General features: G+C 34.6%; 1 protein-coding gene across 5 annotated transcripts in view; it reads left to right on the top strand.

Moving 5' to 3' along the window:
• Positions 1 to 19,621, top strand: part of LOC111507432 (uncharacterized) — a 544,290-nt gene that overhangs the window by 382,853 nt on the left and 141,816 nt on the right. For all 5 annotated transcript variants that reach the window (XM_074177938.1, XM_074177940.1, XM_074177937.1 and 2 more), the window contains one exon: positions 18,942 to 18,988. In XM_074177938.1, the coding sequence (XP_074034039.1) occupies positions 18,942 to 18,988 (47 nt within the window). The remainder of the gene's footprint in view (positions 1 to 18,941; positions 18,989 to 19,621) is intronic.

Raw genomic sequence — 19,621 nt, 5'->3', positions numbered from 1 at the left:
TAGGTCATACACCGAATCAAAATTAAATCCTGCAGAAACACGCATACTATCGATAGACAAATTTGTAACAGAAAAAAACATTGTTTATGAGTAACAGCTTGCTTTTCGAGAATGTGCATTTCCGAAAAGTTGCTGTAACTTTATTTCTGTCAAAAATTTCTGGTATTTGGAACTGGTATATATTTCCTCCTATATACATCCTTCTATATATATTGATACCTTTTTTGAACGTTTTTTGCCCAGTTCATTAGTTCAATAGAAGTGAGAGTAGTAAAACTTTGCACCACTGCCGCTTCCAATTCGTATCTACAATTGATCGGCAATTCAAAAATTACATCTTTCAACCTTCCCCAGAGGTAAAAGTTCATAGGCGATAGATTTGGTAACCTTGCCGGCCAATGGTTGGGTCCTTGGTTGGCTATCCAATCATTACCAAAATTTGCAGCCAAAAAATTGTCGAGAATTGCAGTGTTGTGAGGCGAAGCCCCGTCTTGTTGAAAATATATTGTTCTGAGCTCCATTAGTGACAATTCATCAACAAGGGGTTCAATATTTTGCCTTAAAATTTCTAAATACCTCTGAGATGAGAGAATGCTATTACAAATGAACACACTGAATCTAAATCTTCCTTGGAATGAGGATTTTGTTGTGCCCAAGTAGGTACCTAGAAGAATTGTAGCGGTTGAAAATGCCGACAACTTTCCAGGAATCACTGGCAAAAAGTCTTGCGGCGTTCAAAATATCCTGGTCCTATATGGCTTGAATTTGTGTCTTTTCTAAATCCTTCTAACATTAGTTTTGGTATTATTTTCAACAGCTCCTCAAATGACTATTTCTTTCAACTCCTCATCCCCATTTCATTCATATAATTTTGGCCTTTTCTTTCCAAATTGACCACCAACAATAAGGTTGTATCGCAATCTTGAGGAAATATCTCTAAAAGGTTATTTTCTCCCAGGATATCTCCCGTGATACAAATTGCTTACTGCTTCTGCGTTTTCTTTGGTTTGTATAAACCAGAATATCAAATCCCATTTTTCATGATTTTAATGCACATTTTCGAAAAACATGCTGTAACTCAGAAACGATATATGCGGTTTTCACAATTAAGTTTGTCATAAAATTTGACCCTCAGACACAGCTATCAGTTTTCATCTATCTAGTTCAAAAACAGGAGTTTCTTAAAAGTGTCCAATTTGGCCCACTCTGTACTATGTCCTGTCAAGATGATGTATTCAATACTCTTGTCTACAATAGCTGATGTTTATGAAAACCATCATGCATTTGTTGTCAGCGGCATATCGTAAAACTTTTGGAACATAATTAATTAATCTATGTCCAGACTTTTTCTCTTATACAGTGTATTTCTTTAATGTCCTCTCCCCTCTTATTTTTTGAACAAGTCAACTCAAAAAATTGAAATTTGGGAAAATGAAATTAATGCATGAATACTTTATTTTGAAGTGAAATTGACAGATGAAACTTTCAAGATGGCGACTGGGCAACATCTGGGAAAAATAATAGAATAGAAAGGGGGATCTTGTGACACATCTTTTTGAAGCTCCTGAAAAATTCTTCACAACCCTAGAATATAATATCAATATCTTTAACTACTAGAAAATGTCAGAACTTTAAATAATTGCCAGAATACATTGACATTTAACTACATAATATGAGGTAATACGATTGAGGTCACTTCAGAAGATGCTCAAAATGGTTGCCTTGAAATTCTTGACATATGAACAGCCTATCCGATATTTCACGTCGAACATTTTCGAACACAGTAACGTCAATATATCTACAAATATTTATTATTCTCTGCCGTATATCCAATATTGAAGCAGGTTCAGTTTCGTACACCTTTTGCTTCAAATAGCTCCATAAAAAAAAGTCCAAAGGTGTCAAATCTTGTGAGCGGGCTGGCCATTCTGTAGGACTTTGACAGACAATCCAACGACCGGGAAAAGTAGTATCCAAATAGTTTCTTACTTGTCTGGAGTAATGTGGTAGTGCTCCATCTTGTTGGAATACAATATCCATATTGAATTCATTAGGATTCGGTTCGACGATTTCAGTGATGAGAGTGTCAACAGTAATTTCCATCATATTCAAATACAGTTCCCCTGTTGAATTTTGATCAATAAATATAGGTCCTACAATATGGTTTTCCAATATTCCTACCCAAACGTTAATTTTTTCTGGATATTGGGTATGTGTTTCCCGGAAAAACTGAGGGTTGGTGTCACCCCAATAACAGCAATTTTGTCTGTAAACATTGGCGTTTAAAAAAATGTACATTCGTCACTGAAACAAATATTATGGAGATAGGAAGAATACCTTGCTACGGTTTCCGTCATGATTTCGCAGAATTCTGTTCTTCAATCAGGGTCATCTTCAGTTAATTGGTGTACGAATATCATTTTAATTTTGTATGGATGATACCTATTCTTCTTCAAAAGTTCCCACACAGTAGAAAGAGACAGACATTCGCGACGGAACAAGAAGAGTGTTCAGGATATACTACCATCTAACCAATTATTTGCACCTACTGTTCTTCCGGAATGGACGGATGACCTGGAGGCTTTTTGTTATGTACACTATCGGTAGTTGTGAATTTGGATACAAGTTTCCTCAAATATTTTCTATAGATAGGACAATTCGGAAAACGTTCATTAAAAATCCTTTCGGTCTCGTGAAAGTTACGCCTCACTCCGTAAATAAAAATCGCTTCAATATTTTCTCCCAACGGACGCGAATTGGCCATTTTAGAGATTGTTGACGTGGTACCTTCCTACTAGTAAAACCGAACACTGAATGAGAATATTCTAACTGAACAAGGATGTTCATTGTCGTACTTACATTTTTTGTCGTTTTTATCAACAAAAAATAACTTAACAAACCTCATCGGGTGGTTGGAATTGCCATATGGCAGAGAAAGAGGAATATTTCTAGAAATATCGATATAATGTGTTTGTCTTCAGGAAATTATTAAATGTTTCGCCATTTTGTAGTAGGTGAAGATATTGACTTTATATTCTAAGGTTGTGAAGCATTTCCTTTTAATGTTTTTCCCATATGGCGCTTAGCCGCCGTCTTGAAAGTTTCATCTGTCAATTTCACTTCAAAATAAAGTATTCATGTATCAATTCCATTATCCCAAATTTCAATTTTTTGAGTTGACCCTTTCAAAAAATAAAAGGTAGGGACATAAAAGAAATGCACTGTATACAATCCCCATATTGAAAAGTAGCACTTCGTTCATTTTGAAGGAGTTGGGTATTTTAAACGATGCAAAAATTATAACCATACTTTTATTGCATTTCCATTAATTTTCAAGACATCAAAAAATTCTCAACTCAGTATTTCACCATACAATTATCATTTCAAGGAAATGTCTAATTGAAGGGTTTTATACTACAATTTTCGCATCAGCCTGGAATAAAACAGCACCGCTCAAATTACACAACTGCCAAGCTTTTCATCATAAAACTTCGAAACAAACACGAACTTCCGACTGCTTGAGTTTAAAACTCTGTCCGCTCAAAAATCAATTCTTATTTGTTTTATGAAAATCAAGTTAGCTTAGACGCATTCGCCAAAAACTAGATAATAAAACCGTCTGCTGGGTGTTGGCTGATGACGGGGTTTCGAGGAGATTTCTGTTACTCTACCCTCACGTATATGCAGTGGTGTACTAGATAGACGTCAGTTTTGGAATTGGAATTTTCTGAAAAACTCCACAGTCAAAATATGCCTCATTGAGATAAAAAAATATTAGTTTGCATAGTTAAAAAATATACAGTGTCATCCCCAAAGTATGCACCATATGGGAAACTTATTTATTAAGGGTTTTTCGACAAAAAGTTATTCCTGATGAAAGTTTGTGCATCCCCTAAAACTAAACATTCACCAACAGAATACAGTAAAACACGACGAGCCTTCAAATATTTGATTTTGAGACAAGAGTAAAGTCCCCTTATTTTGGAAAATTTCGGGAAATGTTATTTAGAAAAGTTGTTCAGCATTATAAAATACATCTAGATTTGAAGAAATGGCCATCTAAGTGGAGTTTTATTTTTTTTGAATTTTTGTAAATGGGGACTACGAAAAAGAAATTTACTAAAACGAGAAATAGACAGCATCCTGTATATGACAGTTCATCTCAAAAGCCTGAATTATTACGAATTACACAACCATAGTGTTGATCACCGTTAATTTTTTTGAAAAGTAAATACATTTTCAAAGTTTTTGCTGCAAAGTTATTTTTATTTTTTGTTAATACCTAAATGTACTCAAAATTATACAGTATTATAACAACTTAATACTCAATAATATCAAATCACAATACATCAAAATGAAATAGGTATTTCGGAACAAACTCATTGATTTTCTGGAGATTTTCTTTTGTCCAAAATAATTCTCCAAAATAATCTCCAGTAACTCAATGAGTTTGTTCCAAAATACCTATTTTATTTTGATGTTTTGTAATTTGATATTATTGAATATTAAGTTCTTGTTACAATCCACTATACAAAAATGGATGTTTGTTGGTTGGTTGGTAAGTGATAAACTTCTACATCGTTCAACCGATCGTGATGAAACTTGACATGTATAAGTAATTTTTCATAGAGAAGGTTTTTAGGTTATCAATTTTTCTGCAACTCGCCACTAGATGGCGCTGTAGAACAATTTTTTGAAAGCACTGTTCTATAACGCTGCGCACGCTTAAGTTCGTTGATTCTGATTCTGTCAAAACATTGGAACAGCAGCGATACAACAACATAGTACTAGTACTGTATAATTTTGAGTAATTTTCGGTGTTGACAAAAAATAAAAATAACTTTGCACCAAAAACTTTGAAAATTATTTCACTCTTCAAAAAAATTGACCGTGGTTAACACCATAGTTGTGTAATTCGTAATATTACAAGCTTTCGAAATGAACCGTCGTATACAGGATGCTGTCTATTTATCGTTTTGGAATATTTTTTTATTGTCTCTATAAAAAAAAATGTGTGAAAAAATAAAACTTTGCCCAGATGGCCATGACTTCAAATCTATATGTATTTTTTAATGCTGAACAACTTTTCTAAATAACATTTCTCGAGATTTTTCAAAATAAGAGTACGTTACTCTTGTCTTAAAATCAAATATTTGAAGGCTCCTCGTATTTTACATGTGTTTTACTGTATTTTGTTAGTGCATTTTCAGTTTTAGGGGATGCAGAAACTTTTATCAAGAATAACTTTTTGTCGAAAAACCCTTAATAAATAAATTTCCCATATGGTGCATACTTTGGGGATGACACTGTATAATATATAGGGTATTTCTTAATAATATGCTAATGTTTATTTTTACGGTAATTATATGATGATAAGATAAATACTTTCGGGAAACATATTCAACATAATTTTTATTTGCACTGAATCTTTCTGAAGGAGAAAATTAATAAAAAATTGTTTTTTTTAATGAATATCATTATAAAAGTCCTCATTTTTTGCTGAGCAAATCTGGGCTCATGATTTTTTCGTTTGATGCACAGTCATCGTGAAGTCATTCATTTGTATCTGGCGAAAAACACTGTTTTCAACTTAAAACAATAACTCATTTCAGAGAATGATTTTCAAACGATAATATCATGGAATAACTTGCTTAAAATACATTTTGGAATACTATTAGAAACAACAATAAATTGTCCTCCTGCAATATGCATAAATATGTTCTTTTGAAAACACTGACCCGTTACTAGGTGGATATCAATAGCACTTTTTATGATAATAATTGTGAAGAGTTGTTGTCATTATCTTAAAACACACCGCTATTAATTTACTGATGGACTGAAATGGAAAATGCCGGACAGTTTATAATAGTTTCACAAGGAATCTTATTTTTTCAATTCGCTTTAGAATGAATTGGTGAATTGTAAAACAATTTTTAAAGATGACGACACAATTATCTGAAATATGGAGGCTGTAAAATCAAGGTGTTCACCGTTTGTTTGAATAGATATGGTTGTGAGGATATTTTTTGGTAAATTATAGGATTTCGGACTCTCATTGTTCGAAAAAAAAAATAAGACAGATGATTCTACACAATCTTCATTATTTTCTTAATCATTTCATTTAAATTGTTTTTCATTTTTATTGTTTGCATATAATTGACATTTCACTTATTGCTCAAGCCATGTATTGATTAATTTTTTCATCATTTTGGTATTATTTCTGGCTGAACTGATCCTACTCACCTGAGTATTTCAGTCCAGTTATTTTTAGCATAGTTAACAATTTCAATGCTTCATTTCTTTCAACTTTATTTTCCCCCCATAGATTTCAGATGGTAAAAGATATCCAAACCTTCATTCGGGTTTTCTTCTGCCTGAAAATGGTCTTGAATAAATGGTTTCGTCAGTATCAAATAATTTAATTTCGGAAAAACATTATTGGCAAAAGTTCATCTTCAATAGGAAGTTGGCGAGGATTAAAGCCTGAGCCCTTTGGCATAGATGTAAGATATATAAAAGTCATGGAAAGTTTTCCAAATTTTTCACAATTTTTTAATTCGAAGAAAGTCATTTTTGGTGGATGAAAAAATCAGTTTTTCATCGGCCCCTTTTTGGGGTATTTTTACCTTCCACAATCTGAAAAATATAATTATTATAATAGAGAACTTTAAGCAAGTGTAGAAAGGGCAAACTTTTTAGTTTACCCCGATAAGTTACTGGGTAAAATCAAAGTATTTTCACAAAGAAAAATGTTCTACTTAGCAGTAACTTGTTGTATTTAATAATTTTGTCTATTATAAAAATTAATAACAAATAATATAATAATCATCTTTACATTTCGGAGGCCAAAATCTGCCTCCGTCTTCAGAAATTGACAAGAAAATTCTAAGATATTTGCATTTATTCCTTTTGATTATTTATTTCTTAACTTCTCCGACAGATGTCAAAAGAGTTTCGAAATATGAAATTATTTCAATGATGTTGATTGACAACTGGAACATTCGATGTAATACAAGGTGCTCTCCTATATCAATCAGTCTGTTGCCATTTCGCCACTATCCAAATTTGTCTTCAAAATGGGTAGCCAAGTACGGTCTATTTCTAAGGAGCTGTTCGAAATACAATTCTCCCCAGATATGAGAATATACGCTGATTCTTTTAGCTTACGTCTCTTAGAGTGAGGCTCATTGGTAATCATTCTTGTCTTGCTCTATTCCAGTCGATGTTCATCGTCTGATTTTAAAATGTGTTCTGACAATTTAGATCCTGTCAATTGTCTATTTTTCATGTAATCTCGATGTTTATTCTCACGCACTTTCAGTGGTCTCGATGTTTCACCAATATAACCTTTACCACAAGAACAATACGTATGGTATATAAATACGTATGGAGAATTTTCGTGTTTTCTTTATTTATTGTGTGGTTTGTTTCTTTTAGATGTCCATATATAGATAAAAAAAATCAGCTAACTGTCGTAACAAATAAAAATCGTTGTAGAAATCAAACAATTCAATGTGAATTTCTACAAAATGAATACGTCACCAATCGAACAAATATGTCACATAAGTCTACCTCACTTTCTGGTGTTTTTACAAAACGTTGAATATTTTTCTGATGATTATTTGGTTAAAAACTTTCGAAGTCATAAGACCGTCTGTGAACATTTTTGTATTTCTGGACTCAAAGAGTAAGTAACGCAATGTAAGAAGTAAAGCAAATCGAAAAATGTTCATTTCATTGGTCACATACCATAATACTCAACCAAAATGAAAAAACTTTCAAGATTGTTGATGATAATGAATGTATTTGCAAAATACAACAAATGTTGTTGATTCAAAAAGCTCTGAATCAAAATGCAGTTATAACTCAGACTGACAAACAGTTAAAAATAGCAATTCCGTTCTTTGATTAGTTGTCCCTAAAAAATTTCATGAGAGATGAAACATGAATCTTAGGTGAATCTTAGGTAGCGTGGCTAAGTACCTTGGGTACTGTCACTTCGAGCACACAATTAAGGCGTGCAGGCAAGAACCGACGTGCATTAAATGCAAAGTTCAACATGATTGGACTCTACTATATTAACAGAAGAGTTAGGGCGATTGGGGGTAAAAGGAAGTACCCAGCAATAGGTCTGGAGTGTCCAGTATACTTCAGAAGGGTGAAGCTGCACCGCCAAAGAACGAATGACGTTCAAGGTTCTACAACCTAACGGGCGGAAAGTCACAACGGAGTGGAACGCAACACTGGTGTGCATACAGGAAGATCAAGAAGCCGTCGTGGGAGGGATAGGCTAAATATGACGAAAGAGGTGTTTTCAACGTGAGCACCAGATAGCCTAGCCCTTGCGAATGTAACGATGAATGAATAATACTAGAGTAATTGTAGATAATGTATGACGATCCTCGCGAGCCGGGAAACGTAATATTGGAATCTTGGATGACTCCTGAGGAAAAAATTGCTGGTGGAGAACTTATTGCATGGAGTGGAAACATCACGGAATAGATGACTGGAATAGATGACATGCTGGAATAGATGACTGAAAGGAAATACATGATAAAGAATGGCATGGAGAGTCCCGCCACCTTCTTCAGGAACATAAGTGATGGGTCTGTCTGACCATCAGTGGGAATGTGCAGGAGAATGACTGGAAAATATGCATGGAAGAAACACTGACTGACCTCAAAATTATTTTCATATGATGGGGCCCCCTAAGGTGAGGAAAGTAAGGGTGATGAATGATGAACATTAGCGCACAGGAGGAGGTTTCCAGGAGATGAAGAGCAGATGGAAGCTGGCAAGGAAGGAATGCAAGGAATGGAAGACAAAGACGGCCAGTACATACCGGCTAAGGGTACATACCGGATGAAAGGGAACGACAGTGTAATTGAGATCAGAATGAATGTACAATACCTAGGAGTTGGAATACTTTGAACTTTTTAACTTTAATAACTTTATTCACAACGTATACAGATTAGAGTACAATTAAAACAAAATATGTGAACAAAGTGGTTTGGCAATAAGAGCATAGCTCTTGTTTCGCAAGAAGTTATAAAGAATATGTCAGTACATAAATATTTGTATAAAAGTAAGCATGGCCTTCATGGAGAAGAAACTACAAAACATTTTATTAAATTTTGTAAATTTGGTGTTATAGTTAAGCAAATTATATTTCGGCTTAAGGTAAAATATGCCGATTGAATACTAGACAAACAAAAAGTAAGAAAAATAGATAAAACCTTAGACAAATATTACACGTTCTATAAGAATAAAATATTAATGTAGAAATAGATAAAATCTTGGGCAATATGGATAAGATTATACTACTTGCAATACAGTATGATACAACTTCGGGATACATTTGACTAAGACTAACATATTTCACTCGTAACAGATTTTTTTAATTGTCTATCTTTTTCGAGAATGTGTTTTCTTATTTGTTTTTTGAATATTGGTTTGGCATAAGAATTTTTTATTTTGTGAGGTACGGTGTTATATAATTTAGTTGCCATGATAGAATATGCTCTTTGTGAAATCGGTAAGTAATTTTTCAAGGAACGGAAGTTGTGAAGCATTGTTTGCAGTTTTTTTATTGTATATTTTATATGAAAGTCACACCTTGAGTTTCTATCTATGTAGACGCCCAAGTATTTGATTTCTCTCAGGGAATCTATTTTTATTGTTTCTCCTTGTTCGCCGACATCAAGAGTTTCAAATGGACAATCATTGAATAGATTGCAGCTAAAAGGGAGAAAATTAGTTTTTTCCAGATTCACTGTCAGGAGCCTTTGATCAAACCATTTTTTGAGCAACTGGAAATCTGTTTCTACGTTCTTTTTCAAATCAAGTCAAGTATCTGCTCATAGAATATCGCAGAATCGTCTGCATATCCAATTATTTCCCTAACGCTGAACAAATTGAATAATTCATTTAGATATACATTCAAAAGCAGAGGACGCAGTACCGTACATTGTGGGACTCCACATTCTATTTATTTTTGATTGCTAATTGTATCTGCAATTCGCACAACTTGCATTCGAAGATAGCTTTCAAAAAGCGTTTGGAAGTTCCCTCTGATACCATTATTTTCTAAAGTTTGTAGGAGTGTTGATGATCGACAGTATCGAAAGCCTTCTTTAGATCTATAAATATACATAAAGAAGGTTTTCCTTTCTCCAAGGATTTATGTAGTGGTTCATTATTATTGACCACCTCAAGGAGGTAACTAGAAATTGAGCAGGTTTGCTGGGAAGTTGTGGAAATCAGAAAGTTAGACTTAGGAAATATGAAGTGTGTGGGAAAGTAGGGCTTTCAAAACGAACCAAAAATGTTTTTTATATGAGTTACAAAAATTAAAAACATGCGATCGAACTAATATCGTATTGATGTAGAGTTTTTTAAACTATGCAAACAAACCGTAATTAATTTTATTTAAAAAGCACGTTCAAGTAACAATTCATATAATACCTTAGAAACATGTCGAAAATTCCAATATTTTGGAGAGATATTCTAGTCCACGTGTGATTGTGAAGGGGTGTACTTTTATTAAGAAATGTAGAAAAAATTATGAACAACTTGGATTTTATTTTTGAAAGCATGAGAGCAAACTTTTTGACGATGCGTTTAGAGAAAAAAGTCTCGAAATACATGTTTTGCCATTTTATTCAATATCATTCTTCATTCTAGAATTAAACTCAGTTGGAAGTTTTCAAATTGTCATACGATATATGGGTATTTTAATAGTCGCATAAATTTCAACGATACTACTGTACATGTTTCTTGAGAAAATGACATTTGAAGATATTACTACTAAGGCGTCCTACTTGATGCGCCTGTGTCTGATAACTCTCCTGACACGTCCTCTAAAACAAATAGGAGCGAATCATGCCTCTTGCTCCGCTCTGATCAGAATCCCTAATTGATTTTCTCTCTTTCTTGCAAAAGTTACAAGCTGGGCAGCGGGAGTATTATTCAGGGCGTAAGTTTGTTCGGAAATAGTTGTTTGTGTCTTATAGAAAGATCAGCTCCATCAACTTCTTCCGCAAAGGCACTTTGACAGAAAACATCGGTAATGGACTTTTTGTTTGTTTTTATGATATTGAGTACACGCCCCAGGAGTTTGAGAATACGCTTCGTTAACGAATTGGTCTATTAGTTCGTCGGAAAATAGACTTTTCTGTCATATTATATTACTTAATCGCTCGATTGGCGAGAAGTGCCATGATGCTTTTGTTCAGTTCGTTTGCAGCTCTGTGTGTTCTTAATTTTTGCTTCAAAGTAATTCTCTCATTTTCTTGTATGACTTTTTCTGGGTGAGATTCAGTGTTTTTTCTGAAGAAAACTACATTCGAGAAAACGACGTTAACAAGTATTTTCTCTTGGTTTTGGTATAATATAGTAGGTACTAAGTTTACCACATGTTTCTGAAGAAAACACATTCTCTACTCCAGAACAAAAAACAATATTTATCGAAGCGCGTTTCGCTAGATGGTGCCAAGTTGGCACCATCTGTTTTTGAGAGCCATCAAATGATGTTTAATGAATTGAATCCTAGTAATAATCTCTAGTATCCCAATTTTTTATGTATTGAATATTTGATTGCTTTCTATTTCTACTTATTATGTAGGAGAATGAATAATAACAATGGACTATTTTCGGATGGCATCTTTATCGCTGTTCATGAATCTCATTCCAGATTTTTCGATTTATAAGTCTGTTATCATGTATGGGTCTCATCAATTTCTAACATTTTTCACTTATTCTGCGACTGTCCTCGTAGGCAACTCAAAAGACCCTATGCTCAAGTTATATGTTCAATTTTTCGAAAATTCGGACCAATCCATTGGTGTATTCCGATTCATATGAAAAAACTCAAACACTTGAAATTTCCATTTCCTTATCAAGTTATCGACTATATTTGAAGGAAACCCAATACTTTCAACTAGTTCTCTTATAACTTTTTTTGATGTAGTACTTTTCTTTGCTCAAGTAGAACGGGACAAGCCTATGGATAAGAAAATATAGCCCCGCCATTTTTGTGAGTAATGATGGGAGTAATGATTCTGAACCTTCATAGACTTTTCTCATAGCTAATACATTCATAAATGGTAACATTGATCATTTTCAATTCGATACGTAAACTTTATACTTCTGAATCTGGTGTTGAGATAAGATACAAAATCCTTTATTTTACTCCTACTTGTGTCAAAAATGGCAAAGACATAATGTACGTATTGAATTCAAACTCATAGACAGTAGTCTAACTTATTTCTTGCTTAGGCCCAATTCACACAGAACGGACGTCTGAAGGAGACGAGGCTTCAGCATGGCAGGGAAATGGCGGTCCATCAACAACTATTGAACGAAGTGAATGTGATTTCATAATTGAAAAATAAAAATATTGAAAGAAGTGTTAAGTTGTTATTCTAGTTAAACCTAAACCATAAAATATGTTGAATTTCATTAGTTCGGACGGATATATATATATATATATATATATATATATATATATATGTTTATATATATATATATATATATATATATATATATATATATATATATATATATATATATATATATATATATATATATAAACAACACAAACTCCGTGCGTTTGTGTTGTTTCCTGCTTTCGGCAAACAAGTGTTGCCCATCTTCACACTTGGCTGCACCGCGCTGATGAGGCCAATAGCCAGAAACACGTGTCCGCGGTTTGCCCCCCTGTTTGGAGTGTTGTATCCACGAATTTTTCATTTTTGATTTATATCATGCACACTCGATAAAATCTCTATTTGTATTCATATCCTGGACCCGGAAGTCACGCAGGTAGCTATAGCTGCCTACGTGGTCGTGTTAGATGTAGCCTGGGAATTCTAGGTCTTCTAACTGGAACCACAAATGTGCGGTTGGCTCCTGTTGTTGACTCCGTGCGTTTGTGTTGTTTCCTGCTTTCGACAAACAAGTGTTGCCCATCTTCACACTTGGCTGCACCGCGCTGATGAGGCCAATAGCCAGAAACACGTGTATGCGGTTTGCCCCCCTGTTTGGAGTGTTGTATCCACGAATTTTTCATTTTTGATTTATATATATATATATATATATATATATATATATATATATATATATATATATATATATATATATATATATATAAATAAACTTCTACATCGCTCAACCGATCATGATGAAACTTGACATGTATTAAGTAACTTTTCATAGAGAAGGTTTTTAGTCTATCAATTTTTCTATAACTAGCCACTAGATGGCGCTGTAGAACAATTTTTTTGAAAGAACTGTTCTATAACGCTGCGCACGCCTAAGTTCGTTGATTCTGATTCTTTCAAAACATTGGAACAGCAGCGATACAGCAACATAGTACTAGTATTATATAAAATGATTTGAAATCGCTGAAAAAACTAATAAAAAATGAGAATTAAAAGAAATCATCTTCTTTTGTGGAGGATTCAAGGTATTTTGTAGAACTACTAGGGGCAATTGAAGTCAGATAGGAAGATCAACTAATCAGTTTCGACGTGAAAATTACACCAACGTTCCGGTCAAAGAAGCACTCCAAATCATACAGAGGAAGCTATCCGAAAATGGGGACCTGGAAGATAGAACAAATATACCTATAGAAATAATTATGGAATTACTAGGATGCTGTGTATGAAACTGTTATTTCCAACTGAAGGACGAATTCTTTACACAAGATGAGGGACTGCGAATTAGATCGCCACTTTCGCCAGTCACAGCCAACATATATATGGAGTGGTTTGAAACTCTGGCCATTGAAGTAATTCACAAGAAACCTCGTGTCTGGTTGAGATACGTTGACGACACCTTCATAATATGGAACCATGGGAATACTGAACTAGACGCCATCCTGAAACACATCAACAGCCTAAGACCTTCCACCTCTTTCACAATTGAGAAGGAAGTCCACAACGAATTGCCATTCTTAGACATATTGGTGAAGAGGGCCGACACTAAGTGGGAAATATCTGTATAGCAAAATCGACTAAATGAGGAATCATCAGGACTCTATTAGACCGTGCTTCCGGGCTCTGTAATACGAAGAAAGGTCTCGAGAAGGAACAAATCATCATCAAAAATGATCTTCAACGGAATGGCTACTCCAAAGTGATGGTGGAGGAGACTTGGGCTAAAAGACAGCAAAACCCTCGTAAGGAAGAGAAACCGCCACAACCAGGGCTTGCAGTTTCCTACATCAATCAGAGGACTATCGGATAGGATAAGAAGAATTGGATCCAAGTACATTATCAGAACCTGCTTCAGATCCGGAAACACTATCCGTTGCAGCCTCGCCAAAACCAGTCCACCAAATGCGGACTGCGATTCCAAGAATTGCATTTACCTGATACCCTGTAAGTGCGGAAAATCTTATATCGGTGAAACTTAGAGGTTTGCCGAGCGAGAAGAGAAACTAGCAAATCAGGAATAGCAGAACAGCCGAGATCATTCAGAGGGAGGAACACTGGTTTAGGAGGAGATTTAAAGAAGCCCCATTCATGTTGTCCAACAATGTATTCAGCCAAGCTAACGTAGAGATACGCAACATATGGAAACCCATAATCATGCGAAAAATGGCCAACTCCCGCTAAACGGTCATCTCCCATCAAACTGGTGAAGCGGAGAAAGGAAAGCGAAAGTACTCGAATGACACATGACACTCGGAGAAATTAGTCCAGTCATCACTCGAAGACGATTGTGGATACTATCAATCGAAACGCCGTGAAGTAACTTGGTTTGGAATATCTTAACTTTTTATTTTATTTTTTGTTCAATTGTTCTATTTTCTTACTTGTATTTTATTTCCCTATTATTTCATTTCATGTTTTTTTATTTGAAATAATTGTAACTTTCAGCTATTCTATTTTAATTAGCTCTTTCAGGGATTTCAAATTATTTTATACAATATCAGACAATGGAACTCCGAACTAATGAAATTCATCTTGAAACATTGTCGATCACCTTCAAACAAACATAAAATATGTTCATCTGATATTGGTGCTCCAGTAAAACCAACTATTCAAGGGACGCCAGAATGGGGGCCTTAGCTGCAGACAATGCAGAGATAGGAAAAACAGAATATTTTACATATATTTTCCCAGAAGAAAAAATCAAATGGCCCAAAAGAAGAGTGTACAAACTAGTACAACAGGAAACAAGAGAGAATGTTCGAATAGATTTGATAAAAATATAAGAGTGAAAACAATTGACCTTAGAGGCTGTCGTGTCTTCCAGTAATTCCAAATAAATGAATAAGTTCGGTTCACATCCTGGTCGAAAAATCAATTTTACGAATATTCCTTTGGACTGTTCAGGAATAGGCATTTCCAGAATAGACAATGAATTTCATCAACGAAAATATTTCAGTATTGCGGCTCCGTCAAATATTACACATATCACGTAGATAATATTTGATTATCGATTATAATTGAATCTGCAGAGCATTCTCTGTTTTGATAAGATAGATATATGGCACGTCGTCAAATTCAGACAGAATATCCTGTTATGCATGAGTTCGCAATTAATTTAAATTCATTATTGCATACATACAATAACATGTCACATAATAATACATACCCCATTATCTAAATATACTCCAGATCCACAGGAGTATCACTGTCAATAATAATGTCTGTAATGCGATCATACTGGATAGTTGAATTTCGTATTAGGTAATTTATGTTATCCGTCTTATTACAGTAATTATATCAATAACCTAGTAATTATCTTCATCTGATATGAGATAGGTATGCTTAGATCCATTCGATAATGTTAATGATTTCTCCAAATCACTAGCTTGACTATCCAATATGTTCGTTTTCCACCTTGAAATCGTTAAAATCGAATCCAATACTAAATTAACTCAACGTCATAAGCTCCTTGTATTATTACTCAATTCATATAAACTTATAATTCAAATTGATGAAATATCATCATCAACCCCAAAAACCCAACAAAAGAATTCAAATTTTACTTACTTTTTTGAATGAATTGTATATACACACATCGGAAAAGTCTAGGGATATTTTTATAACATACTAAATATAAAAATAAATGCATGAGGTCGTTTAATTTTGATTAAATTGGTACACTTGACCACCCTGTAGATTTCTATGGGTTGAACAAAGCCTGCAAAAACGGTAACTAATCTTTTATCAAGTTTTTTTACAAACTGTAGGTGTTTTCGGCTAAAATGAATAATCGGAAAGTGTCGAGTTTGTACATTCTATGCAGTTCTTGCTCAGCAATTAAACTGGAAATATTGTGCTTTAATATGGAACGCCATCACTTACCATTGGCTGAGATGAATAGAGCTGTAGAGCTTCTTCAAGGTGGCATGCGACAAAATGATGTAGCTCTTCGTTTGGGGGTCTCCCAAAGTGTTATCAGTCGATTGTGGCGGCGTTTCCGTGAAACTGGCAGTCCAGCCGAACAACATCCAGGGCGAGGACGCGCTACAACTGCAGTTCAAGACCGATTTTTGATCTTAACCGCAAGAAGACAACCGACAATCACAGCACCTGAGTTGGTTAACGTGTTGCAGCAGACGCACCAGGTAACCATTGGTCGTGATACTGTCAGAAATAGACTGCATGAAGCAGATCTCCACAACAGAAGGCCACTTTTGTGGCCTTCTGTTGTGCCTTTGTCAAAAGGCAATCGCGGTAGAAGATTAGAGTGGTGTCAAGAACATCAAAACTGGGATGGGCCACAGTTTTGTTTTCAGACGAATCCAGATTTGGATTTCATCCAGATTCTCATCGAGTAAGACTGTGGAGACGGCCTGGAAATAATGAACGTTTGAGACAAGTCCAGGAAGTCCACACATACAGAGGTGGTACAGTAATGCTATGGGGCGGAATCATGATCGGCGGTAGAACCGATCTCGTTTTTCCAAATCGCTCCCTCACAGCTCGACAGTACCTCGACACCATTCTTCCACCTATCGTCCGTCCGTTTGCTGGTGCTGTTGGTGAAAACTTCCTCCTAATGCACGATAATGCTCGTCCACATGTCGCGCGTCTAGTGACTGACTGGCTCACCAACGAAGGAGTTGATGTATCGCCATGGCCAGCACAATCACCGGACCTGAATCCCATCGAGCATGTGTGGGACATGCTTCAACAAAGAATTACTCCGCATATGGGGAACATTCACACGACGTTTCAATTGAGAGAGCTTTTAATCGCTGAATGGGCCTCAACAAGACATTGACAATCTCATTTTGTCGATGCACGATAGATGTAGGGCCGTAATAAACCAGCGTGGAGGCCATACTTTGTACTGATTCCAATTTTTTTTGTATTATGATTTTTTTTCGGGGTGCCAAAGGAGAGCCATATTTTTTTTTAGTTTTGCTTATATGCGCACTCAGTATTTTTGACCATTTAATAAATTTTGTTGTAAGTTACATTCGTCTAATAATCACCCGTCAACTTTGTTTCCCCAAAAGCTATCTGAAAAAAATTATTGCCATTTTTAAAAATATCCCTAGACTTTTCCGATGTGTGTATTTATCATCAATGGTTATAGATGAGTGAAGAGCTGGACAACCAGAGAATTCCAAATAAACTATGTTCCAATGGAAATGTTTATGGTACTCTCTGGTTATCAACAGAGGTGCACCTATCATGATACATATTTTATAGGTTCGAGTTCAGACTGTACTAAACGCGACAAAAAAATCTAAATGAACAGTTACTTCATCACTGCTATTGAAAACACCTTTAGAATAGTGATATCGAGAAACACTCAGGATCTCAGATTGTTGCTTATGAGATTTCTAAGGTCTTTGACGGTATTTGGAATGAAAGTGTTTCTTCTAACAAAATTTGCCACATTTTTTGAGGAATTGTCTCGTCTCGTTGTCGTCAAAGATACCTGTTTGAGAACGCTGGTGTTCCTCAGGGCTCAGTTTTGTATTTAACATTTTTTGTATTGTACATCAGAGACGGATTGGAGTTTGGATCATGTAAAGTTAGGGTGTTATATCTCTTCTATGGCACAGGTCCGAAAAAGAGAAAAATACAGTTGATGATTGTTTTTGAGTTCAGCTCATAACTCCTCGATCTATTCAAAAACGTATCCAGTATTCTTGTTCATAAACCTGAATGAGATCATTATATCTAGGACTACTGTATCATGTATTCTGGGAAAAAATCAAGATCAAACATGAGTTTTCAAAAATATCCTTGATGAAATTTCAATATAAAAAATCCTGGAAGATTGCATAGTTAATATCATTTGATGAAAATTACAATATTAAATATTTATTATCTACTTTTATTCAACAAAGTTTGTATCCTTGATCTAAAACATTCTGTGCATATACAATAGATAATTCGAAAAGCCTGAATGATATCACAATTGTGATTGAATGCTTCATATATCCTATGTCTTATGTCCTATATATTCAATGTTGAGTTTAGAACCTTGTTGGTTTTCTGGAGAAGTTATTTTGAAAATTCTAGATATCGCAGACCTCCCATCTGAACACTGAACATTGGCAGTAAGCTTAGCTGAAATTCATTTCATACGTTTGAGAAGGATCGTCAAAGAACTATTTCTGAGGGATAGAATGTTATATTATCACATCAAAAATGTGTAGTCGCCATGTGAAATCTGTATATTCGACTGAAATGTTATATAGCGAAGAATTTTTTCACTTCTCTCAATTCGTTCGACATTTAAATTATATTGGGGATTTTAAATACCCAATAAACAGCAAAGGCTTTACGTAAGCATAGAAAAGATTTAGAGGGTAGTCTGAAAGTTTTGACAACTTTGGAAATATAATATTATTCTGTTGCATCTATCGACTATATTTTTTGCAAGAAAATTAAAAGCTTTGATGAGTACTTACTTTTTTTTGTTTTCAACATTTCAGATGAGAATATAAATATATTATTTTTCAGATGTCTCAGTCCAAGGTCAGCGTATTTTTACGAGTTCCCTCCAAATGGTAAGTACTCTAGACATATTTTATCATGTACAGACCGATTGCATTGACTCAATCATGTTTTCAAATATTCTTTATGAGAGTTAATAATCGAAAAGTTTACAAAACTACTCTCAATCAACTTGAGAAAGCTGTTGTAAGCGAAACACACATAAAAACAAGGAAGAAATTCTTGTGTTGAATTGACAGCTAATTATTTTACTTTTCGTATTTTCCTCTACGGTTCTCATATTCTCTCAATTTTCTTTACTATTTTTTAATGTAACCACCATTTAGTTCATTCTCATCATTTTTCTCAGTTAGTTTGATGACAAAACTGTTGACTCACAAATACACACAGACTCACAGTCAAATCAAGTCAAACATAACTTGAATTTCGATGACACATGTGTATGTGCCGGTCATTACCAATACAATATAAAAGTTGTGTTGACGTCTATTGTAGGATATGTCCCCCGACTTGTGTTGTACAATCAATCGTATTTGTTAACACATAATGTTAATATATTCTTCCAATTGTTTTTATAACATCATTGCGTCTTAACCTTATTTTTTTCTCCCTGAAGATGATAGTATTCACTGTCAAAATGATCGGATACATATAAAATCGAGAAAGGTTAATGCAGTCAAGCTACT

This window comes from Leptinotarsa decemlineata, unplaced genomic scaffold (genome assembly GCF_025532065.1).
Source record: "Leptinotarsa decemlineata unplaced genomic scaffold, Ldec_3_MD MMD2_tig00003335_RagTag_RagTag, whole genome shotgun sequence".
NCBI classification, from domain to species: Eukaryota; Metazoa; Arthropoda; class Insecta; order Coleoptera; family Chrysomelidae; genus Leptinotarsa; species Leptinotarsa decemlineata.
The sequence above is the reverse complement of the archived record's forward strand: the minus strand, read 5'-3'. Positions and strand labels throughout refer to the sequence as shown.